This window comes from Zootoca vivipara, chromosome 13, assembly GCF_963506605.1.
Source record: "Zootoca vivipara chromosome 13, rZooViv1.1, whole genome shotgun sequence".
NCBI lineage: Eukaryota > Metazoa > Chordata > Lepidosauria > Squamata > Lacertidae > Zootoca > Zootoca vivipara.
In genome coordinates this window covers 36,110,592-36,120,427 of record NC_083288.1, presented here as the reverse complement: position 1 = coordinate 36,120,427, position 9,836 = coordinate 36,110,592, and the positions used below count along the sequence as shown (strand labels likewise).

Here is a 9,836-nt window from a genome sequence, read left to right as displayed (position 1 = left end):
GATAGATAGATAGATAGATAGATAGATAGATAGATAGATAGATAGATAGATAGATAGATAGATAGATAGATAGATAGATAGATAGATAGAGATAGATCGTGGTAGTGAGATGGGTAAAAGCGTGTCAGGCTCATATACACCGCCATTTTTATCTTATTTTTTAATAGTACTATGCACAGGGTGATGGAGGTATATACATACTGTTGCCAAATGTTGGAGAATTGGATTCCCAGCATCTGAAATGCGCCGTTTGTTTTGGGTGGAGGGAGGTTTATGTTGAAGTCCCTAGTCGGGATTTTTATTTTTATTTTAATCTCCCCTTCTGGAGTCATTTTCAGTGTTTCGCTCTTAGGGAATGCTGCTGGATTTTAAGGTTATCAGGAAATAAACACCCAGGTGTAAAAAAAATATGAAAGTTAGCAAGTTAGTCATGGTGATCGTCGTCTTAAATTTTTAAGATTTTGTAAGCTTTTCTCAAGGCTACAAAAGCAAAATTCAGTGTTTGAAACCCATACACGATGTCCGAAGTCTGAAAAGTTAATTTTAGCTGTGTTCAGGATGATGAGGCTAAACGATATTTATTAGGAAGATCAAATGAAGAAGCTGGTATTTTATCTGCATAAGTTTAAAGAGGAGGAAAATAATTGTCCCAAAAGCAGGGGGGGGGGACTTCATTAGATTAATATGATTGTGTATGTAGAACTGGGATCATCTTTCTTGTTTTGATTATTCCTTGTTTTCTCTCACACAGGACTCAAGGCTGCTGAAGTTTTCGAAAGAGCTTCTATTAAAAATAAGTGAAAATGTTGAAATCTGCTGGCTTGATTAATCAGGAACCCTTTTTTCAATAAATCAAAACATTGTGAAGATATTAATCTTCCTGTCTAAAGCGGGGGTGGGGAACCTTTTTCAGCCAAAGACTGTGTTGCCTCCTCACAGGCAAACATGCAAAGGACACATTCCAGCGATGGGTGAGGCCTTACATATAAAGTGACTAATGAATTTAATCATCGTAGTAGTAGTAGTAGTAGTAAAAAAAAATCCTGCGTGGTTAGAGATTTGTCTCCCTTCGCACTTGGTAAAACTTGCACACAGGAAAATCTGTGCAGTGTAAACAAACTTTCAAAGTCTGCAAAGCAGCATTTGAACCCTGATCTTGAAAGTTCAAGCCTGGGAAACAGATATCATTGACCAGTATAGGTTGGCTGGAGAATACATGAGATGTAACACAGAGGGAGATTCCAAAAATGGTTTCCAACAGCAATGGATCTGGAAGTTGGGCATAAGCAGCCCTGACGGAGCTTGGCGGGAGGTTTGGCTATGCCTGCTATTGTTGCTTTCCAGGGCTGGCAGGATTCCCAGCCATGCAATGCCAGCTCTGGGCGACTCGTTTTTCCCATGGGACACTGTCCAGGCCCCCTGTAGTGAAAGTCCAGGACCTAGGACGGTGCCTGCCAATCCTGTATCTCTACCGCAGTGTGTCCTGATAAGATGGGTGCATCTTGGTTTCACGCTGCCCCCTGCTGGCTGTCTCTGACACTTGGAGCTGGCAAGAGAAAGCAAAAGGGTTAGGAAAACAGGCTAGGCCTACTGCAGAACTTGATCTGGGCCCGGTAGGGTGAGCCAAGGAACATGCTCATAGCACCCCAATTCCAATTCCAGGGATCACTGCCTGAGCTGCCTCTGCCACACCTTGCTGAGGGCTGCAGTTTGCTTGCTATAATCCTGCCCGCACAGTGGTGCCCTTGGGGCAGACATCCAAGGCCTCACTTAGCAGAAGGAAGCCCCCCAAATGCAGCAGGGCCAGGTAACCATGTTTTGAAGTAAGTGAAGAAATGCACATTACCATCTAAAGAATCCAACCACATGACCATTAAGCCCAGAGTCTCGAAATCATCATGTTGTAGCGTGGGCGGCAACAGCACAGGGGTGGTTCCCTCGGGAGCAAAATTGTTAGGGGTGCACAATTTCAACACCCGGTGCTGCGCGATACAGCTGCACACTTCTGTTGCTGGGCTCCGATGAAATTCCAGGGCTATCTCTGGAAAATCGGGACACTTGGAGGGTTTGGTGGTTTCCAGCACCTGCTGTTCAGAACCTTAGCCTACTGCCCCACAGAGCAGAGCTTCCCAGACTTTTATGTTGGTGACACGCTTTTTAGACATGCATCATTTTGCGACACAGCAATTCAGTCTTGCTGGCAAAGCAGAGGTTAAACTAACCCCTTTCCAGTCCCGGGATAGTTGGGAAAGCTTTGCCATAGAGCATAGGTAGAATGTACGCATTGTAGCTAGTAGCCATTGACAGCCCGAGCCTCCATGAATTTGTCTAATTCTCCTTTCAAAGCTCACCCATGGGGTGAAAGAGAGAGAGAAAGTATCCCAGGGTTGCCCCACCTCTTCCTTTTTTCGGTTGACCACAGGATGAGGAAATGAGCTGCACTTTGACTCAAACCTCACGTACCATGGGAGAAGGAGGAAGCACACTTGAGCAGCTTCTTCAGCGGATGAGAGAAAGACCCAAGACAAAGACCCAGTGCTAAAGGTGGGTCTGCCCAAGGCAGGACCTTCAGGGTTTGGTGGGGAGGTTTGGCATCAGTCACAGAGGCAGCTTGCAAAATGGAATGAATGGAAGGGCATAGAGGAAATGATGGGGCTGGAAAGAAATGGGTATTTCTCATGCTTGCCTGGTGCTGCCCGTGGCAGCATTCTTGCGTTTGCCTCAAGGAGCTTCCCCGACAGGCAAAAGCCCAAGTGGGCAAGCTTTCCCCCTCTGCTGAAACTGCCTTGTAGCAGTCGGTGTTTTAAAAAGTGTGAGAGATATTACGACTTGCAGACCTTACAGTATGAGGCTCTGTGAACTCCGGACTTTGGAAATGATTGCTTTCTTGCGTCTGACTGGATCACAAGCCTGCGGTTTCAGATTCCTTCAGTCATACCGCCTTGAGCTTCCTCCCAAGTGGCATTTACAAATCGCTGGACAACTTGAGGTTGTTCAAGGTCTGAAGCGGTCCTTTGTTTAGCTGTGGAGTTTTGCGGAGGCTTCTTTTGTCTCCTTGCATATTGTTATGCTGATCCTCTCTTTCCTGAGAGGAGAGAAGTGTGGTTTTGTGTGGTGTGTTTTGTTTCCTTTGGATGAGAGGGCGCCCAGGGATGGGGGCAGGTGCTGGCGATAGGGGTTGATGTTCTGCTGGGCCAGAGCAGAAGACCCACTGCCAATCTGTGCAGCCTGCCTGCTGGTCCTCTTCCTTGTTGCCCATCCACCTGCTGTCTCTGAGGGCACAGAAAGAGAGGAAGATGCCCTTTAGTCAGCCAGACCATTTGCTCCATCTGGCTCAGGGCTGTCAACACTGTCTGGCAGCAGTTCACCAGCGGCTCAGACAAGGAAATGTTTCCCACCAAGAGATTGAACATCGTCACCTTCCAAATGCAAAGCCACTTTCCTAAATAAAATTACAGGTGTGTAAAAGCAGTTAGCATGCCGCAACAAGCATGTGAGCAGCCTCCCCGTGGGGATAGGAGCAGCAGCGGTGGGGAACCATCACCCCGTTGTGATCATGATCAAAATGACACACCCCAATTTTCTGTTAGAATCTTTCCTGATACAAATCACAGTTTGTGTGTATGTGTGTAACCAGGATGGTGGCAGGAAGACAAGGGTTAAACTCCCCCCTCTCTGCCCACCACGATCCGGATTCTGCTTAGCTTTACCCCTGCCCCATGGTGCCTATTTATTCTAAAAAGTCCATATCAGTTGTTTCCGCACATCTACCTTGGCCCTGGCGCCAGGGTGAGTAAGTGGTGGCAGGATGAAGGAGAAGGAACAGCTGACCTCCTTTCATCTCACCTTCTTCCTCTGTCGGCAGCTGTGGGGCTGGTTTCAGAGGAAGAAGAAGCCAAGTGCATGGGCGGGGGCAACAGTGGCAAGGAAAGAGAGAGAGAGAGAGAGAGAGAGAGAGAGAGAGAGAGAGAGAGAGAGAGAGAGAGAGAGAGAGAGAGAGAGAGAGAGAGAGAGTGTACTGGTATGTGTGTGTCCATGCTGGCTGGGGCTGATGGGAGTTGTAGTCCAAATTATCAGGAGAGCACCAGGCTGGGGAAAGTTGACTTACACCTATAGCTCTGTTTTTGTTGCATTTTAGACACTATTCTCCTTCATTCTAGACTAACATGTTTTGGGGAAGTCACTAAAGGCTTGCCTGTGCAGTGTGGAAGGCACACTTTTCACCCCTTCCCAGGACCCCCTTGAGTACCATTGAGAAGATGCCCCCCCCCTCCTATGGCAGGCAGCTCCTTTCAATATAATAGGTGGGGCATGAACAATGGCCCCTTGCTATGCATTAGGAATAAGGAGAGAACTCTGCTGTACCCCCATATTGCATCCCTGAGCCTTTGAAGGGGCAGGGAACCTGGGCAGTTTACCCCTGTATATGACTAGTGAATTAATATCAGCACTCCTCCTCGGTAAACCTTTCAGAAGAACCTCACGTTTCCAGCTGCCTAGATTACGCATTTCACCACCCTGAGTTTAACTCACTGGAAGCATGCTCATATTCTTGTTTTAGGAGCTAGACGTCTTCTGTATGAAGCTGCTGCATAATGTTTCTCTCAACCCAAGACGGAGAAGAAACAACTGCCTTTGGTCCTGTGAAACCCACAGTATGACATACAGGAAGCACAGAGAGCTCGCCATGCCCAGTTTTAGACCTGTCTCCATGATGCTCTGCGTGCTGCTAGTCTTCTTCGTGTGGCCGCATCGGGGCGTTCATTCTTTCGGGCTCGCTCACTGTATCCTTTCCCCGAACAGACCGGGCCTTGCTGCCTGCAGTGGCCAGGCCATCTCCAACTTGACTTCTACTACCCTCCAGCTGCCCAACTCCACTCGCTGGCTCAATGCCTCCAACAACAAAGTGACACACCTGACTTCAACGACCTTTTCCCATCTTCCGCACTTGTTGGAACTTTACCTGGACCATAACAACATATCAGGCATTGAGCCTTATGCCTTCCAAAGCTTGGGGGAACTGGAGGTGCTTGATCTGAGCTGGAACCAGCTGGTGTCTGTGGAGTCCCCCATTTTGTCCAGCCTCAGGAATCTGCGTGAGCTGTTTTTGGGTCACAACAGTATTGCCACATTGCATCCCAGCTCCCTCATATCCCAGGTGGCTCTCCAGGAACTGCACCTTCCCAACAATAATCTCTCTAGTCTCCAAGAGGTGGCAACAGCCACCCAAGGCTTGGCCAACCTTACCTTCCTTGACTTGGGTTCCAATCAGATCTCTACTCCGTGTATGGGTCCCAGTTGGGTTGTCTTTCCTTCTCTGAGGAACCTCAGCCTCAACAGCAATGGGATTTCCAGGCTGGACTTGTCTAACTGCTCCTTCCCTAACTTGCGACAACTCAACCTAACCTATAGCAACATGTCGCAAGTGGAGGCTGGATCCTTTCGGGCCACCCCTGTTTTGGTGGAGTTGTCCTTCAACATGAACCCCCTGGATATCTCCCAGCTTATCAATGCAACTCTCCCTAACCTAACCATGTTGCATTTCTCCAGTATGAATCCACCATTAAACGAGACCATGCCAGCAGCTTGCTCCTTCTTCAAGAGCTGCCCCTCTTTGACCTCTTTGGACATCCAACATTCTCAAATGAATGACACTCAACTGAGGCAGCTGGGTTCCTGCACTAATCTCACGTGGCTGGATCTGTCCACCACGGGGTACAAGTATCTGAAAAATGGGGTCTTCGAAACATTTCAAGGCCTGGAATTCCTCTCTCTGGAGAAGTGCAAGGTCCTGAGGCTCAGCTCTAGCGCCTGGGGGAAGCAGATGCAGCTACGTACCCTGATCCTGAGGAGAAATTCCATCTCCCAGCTGGAGGATTCTGTCTTCCGTCCTTTGAACCATTTGAGCTATTTGGATCTGTCAAAGAACCACCTGACCAACCTTCAGCAGAGATCCTTTTTTGGCATGGAGGCATTGCGGACCCTCATCCTGCAGGGCTGCCAGATCACAGCTGTCACCCGCAACACCTTCCATTATGCCCGTAAGATGGAATTCTTGGACTTGAGGGACAACAGCATCAAATTAATCAAGGCCCGTGCCTTTTTGCTCAAACACGTGGGGACTCTCCTGCTGTCGGGAAACAAAATCCTCACTGTCAAAAGGAATGGCTTTTACCAGCTGAACTCCCTGAGATATCTCTACCTAGACCACAACCTGCTCTACAAGCTATCTCGGGGACTCTTTACACACCTAAAAAAACTAGAAATCTTGGACATCAGTCACAACCACCTCTTTACTTACAACAAATATGATTACCCGAGTCCTTTTGTTGGTCTCCGCTCCCTTCGCAAGCTGGACCTTAGTTTTCAGAGTCCTAGACTACCCATTTGTCCCCCAGACAAAGTCCTCCAAGGCCTGGGGAACTTACAGTACCTCTCTTTGAAGGGCAACCCCAGTCTCTTGTTCCTTAACATCTCGTTTGTTAACCTGACTAGCCTCAAGTCCTTAGATGTCTCTGAAATCAGTCCAGTCAATAATTCTTGGAAACCCTCATTAAATTTCTTCCAAGGCCTGGGTAACTTAAGCCAACTCTGGATAGATGACAGTGCCATCAGGGACTTGCCTGAACAAATATTTTCTGGTTTGACATCTCTAGAGCAACTCTCCCTGAGCAAGAATGACCTGAGGAACATCAGTAAAGAAACGCTTGGTGGGCTGTCCTCCTTGAAATATCTGGATGTCTCTGGGAATCCCCTGACATGCTCCTGTGATAATGCCTGGTTTCAAAACTGGTCTGTGTCTGAACCAAATATCCAGGTGTCCTTGCTGGGTTCATATCATTGCTTTGGCCCTGGCACGACTGACCGTCTCTTTGCTTATGAAGACTTCTCCTTCTGCTTTGAGACTAGGGAAATATACTTCTTCATTGCCACCACTGTGATCACCCTTTGGTTCCTGTTTACTGTTTTAGTCTATGCCAAATTTGGTTGGACCCTCAGGCATGGCTACTACCTGCTGAGGGGCTGGGGCTTCAAGCGCCTGCGCCAAAAGGGACAGGAATACCAGTATGATGCCTACATTTCTTGTTGTAGTCAGGACCACGAATGGGTGGTGAGCAATGTTCTGGAAAAGCTGGAAGTGCAAGGAGAACCCGGCTTGCGGCTCTGCTTCGGGCCTAGAGATTTCGCCCCTGGAGAATATTACATAGACAACGTTCAGAATGGAATAAGCCAGAGCCGCAAGACCTTGTGTGTAGTGAGCGACAATTACTTGGAAAGTGAGTGGTGTTCGCTGGAAATCCAACTTGCTTGTTCCAAGATCTACTACCACAGAGAGGACCCTCTGGTTGTGGTCTTTATGGAGGAAATCCCTAACTACAGGTGAGTGAGGATAGCTCATCAGCCGCAAAGGTGAGACAGGAATATTGGGTGCCAAGGCAGGAGATCTTATTTCATTCATTCCTTCTGTTTTGAACATTTCTTATCCTTTGTTTAAAATAAACCCAGAGGAGGGTGCAATTCCACGAATCATAATAAAACCACAATTTAATATTTACCTCCCCATGTTCAGAAACGCTGGGGAAGGCTACTGCCTTTGCGCCCTTGTTTATGGGCTTCCCATATGCAGCTGGTGTGGGAATGTTGTAGGTACTAGGAGAGGATATATTGATTTAATAGTATCCTTCCTTGTGAGTCAGCAGCAGAGCGACATCCCCCAATATATAGCAGGAAGCTAGTTGGTAGGCTCGTTTGAATCTCTTTACTTAAGCAATCCAATCTGGCTTTGTTCAGATTGGATTTTGTTCCTGGTAAGTCCCCTTTTTATTCCTCCTAAAAAATAAAATAAAGACACAAGAAGCTTCTTTTAAAAGTAACAAGAATTTTACTCACATTCAGTTCACAGGTGGATTCCTGAAGGCAGGCTTTAGCTTAGAGTTACAGAAGAGGGTTTGAGTTCATCCCATATGGGAATGAGCCCATGTCCTGGTGGCTGAGAGCCAGCAGACAGCAAAATACATCAGTATCAAGAAAGCATGGCATCAAGAGAAAGAAGAAGGGAGATGGCTGTGTAACCAGCCCCTTTTATGGGGTCTCCCAAGGTCACGCCCACCTACCTGGTCACATGCAGGGGGAGGAAGCTCCAGACCAGGTGTGACAGGAAGTCCTCCTAGCTGTGGAGTAACACCCCTCCCCCGCGCGCGTGTCCACTCTGGGCAAACAGGAAGTGTTGTACTTGACTGCTTATGTTACATCCCACAGTTGGTTGGCCACCAAGGGAAGCAGGATGTTTTGCTTAGATTCATCCTTTGACTGCTCCAGTGGGCCACTTCTTGAGGACCCTGTTGAGTACGGGTGAAACTTGGGAAATTAGAATATCGTCGAAAAGTGCATTTATTTCAGTAATGCAACTTAAAAGGTGAAACCAATATATGAGATAGATGCATGACATGCAAAGCAAGATATGTCAAGCCTTTATTTGTTGTAATTGTAATTATTTGTCATTAGGTGGGTCAATTATAAATGGAATGTAATCAACGAAATGTAATGGTGATGTTTATTTTTGTATTATTGTAACTATTTGTTTTATTACAGTGGAATTTCCAAAAGAAAGCATTTGTAAAAATTAAAAGGAAAATAAAAAAATAATAAGTCGCATTACTGAAATAAATGCACTTTTTGACGATATTCTAATTTTCCGAGTTTCACGTATGCTCAGTGTGCTAAGGAATGGGGAACCTCAGCTCTGCTTTCCTTCCTTCCTAGGTTGTCTCCCTTCCATCGCCTAAGGAAACTGATGAAGCAAGAGAGCTACCTCACCTGGCCTGAGGACCCTGAGGCCGAGAATGTGTTCTGGACCAAACTGCACGAGGCCTTGAGCTGTGGAGAGCCAGAGCAAAACACGGCGCAATTTAGCGTGACTTGTTAGGTGACGGCCGCAAAGCAAAACACTGGGACTAGCCCTTCCTGATATCAGTTAACCTACGACAGTGCTTCTCAACCGTGCAGCCTTTTAGCTAATATAAAAATCCCACACTCCAACCCCCTCCCCCCTTCAAACCTGGCTCCTCTTATAAGTTTATTTGAATTTCCAAAAATAAATTGAAATGTTGCGACTTTTGATTGTCAATAGCATTTTGCGTTTAATAATAGAAATGAACGAATTTCATACTTTTATAGATAAATAATTTTGTTTTTGTTGTTGTTACTTAGCTTGGAATATATTTTTTAGAAATACACCCCCTCCCTTGAGATCTTTATACAAGCCTCTGGGGTGGCGGAGCCCCACTGGCTAAGAAACACTGACCTAGAATGACATGAAGCAGAAGGAAGAACATGTACAGTACGGTACTGCGATTGCCGCCACCAACAAAGGATGCCATGGCCCTTTCCATCTCTGGATGACAGAATGTTTTATAAATGATGCTGCCTGAAATTGGACCGGGACATGTGGAGCTCACATTAACTATCAAGTGTGTGTGTGTGTGTGTGTGTGTGTGTGTGTACAGTGGTACCTCTGGTTAAGAACTTAATTCGTTCCGGAAGTCCATTCTTAACCAGAAACCGTTCTTAACCTGAGGTACCACTTTAGCTGCACCGCCAGAGCACAATTTCTGTTCTCATCCTGAAGGAAAGTTCTAAACCTGAGGTGCTACCGTGTTTCTCCTAAAATAAGACACGTCTTATATTTATTTTTCCTCCCAAAAAACACGCCACGGCTTATTTTCAGGGGATGTCTTATTTTTTATTAAGTATTTTTTATTAACCATGCATTTTGTAAAGTGGGCAAGGCAAGAAAAGAAAGTAGGGTACCGTACCGGTAGTGTTTTGAAACTGGG

The 9,836-nt window shown here is 46.5% G+C and overlaps 1 protein-coding gene across 1 annotated transcript; it reads left to right on the top strand.

The window, feature by feature from the left end:
- The first annotated feature begins 2,465 nt into the window (after nt 1-2,465).
- Nucleotides 2,466-9,467, top strand: LOC118095032 (toll-like receptor 13). The gene is made up of 3 exons (XM_035135896.2): nt 2,466-2,544; nt 4,562-7,380; nt 8,764-9,467. Exons 2-3 carry the CDS (start codon nt 4,580-4,582, stop codon nt 8,924-8,926), a joined length of 2,964 nt encoding a protein of 987 aa, XP_034991787.2. The 5' UTR covers nt 2,466-2,544; nt 4,562-4,579; the 3' UTR covers nt 8,927-9,467.
- Nucleotides 9,468-9,836: the final 369 nt, after the last annotated feature.

Excerpts from the sequence above, each read along its gene's own strand:
- LOC118095032 (XM_035135896.2), top strand. The coding sequence starts at position 4,580 with ATGAAGCTGCTGCATAATGTTTCTCTCAACCCAAGACGGAGAAGAAAC. Across the intron at positions 7,381-8,763 it reads GAGGAAATCCCTAACTACAG|GTTGTCTCCCTTCCATCGCC; the intron begins GTGAGTGAGGAT and ends CTTCCTTCCTAG.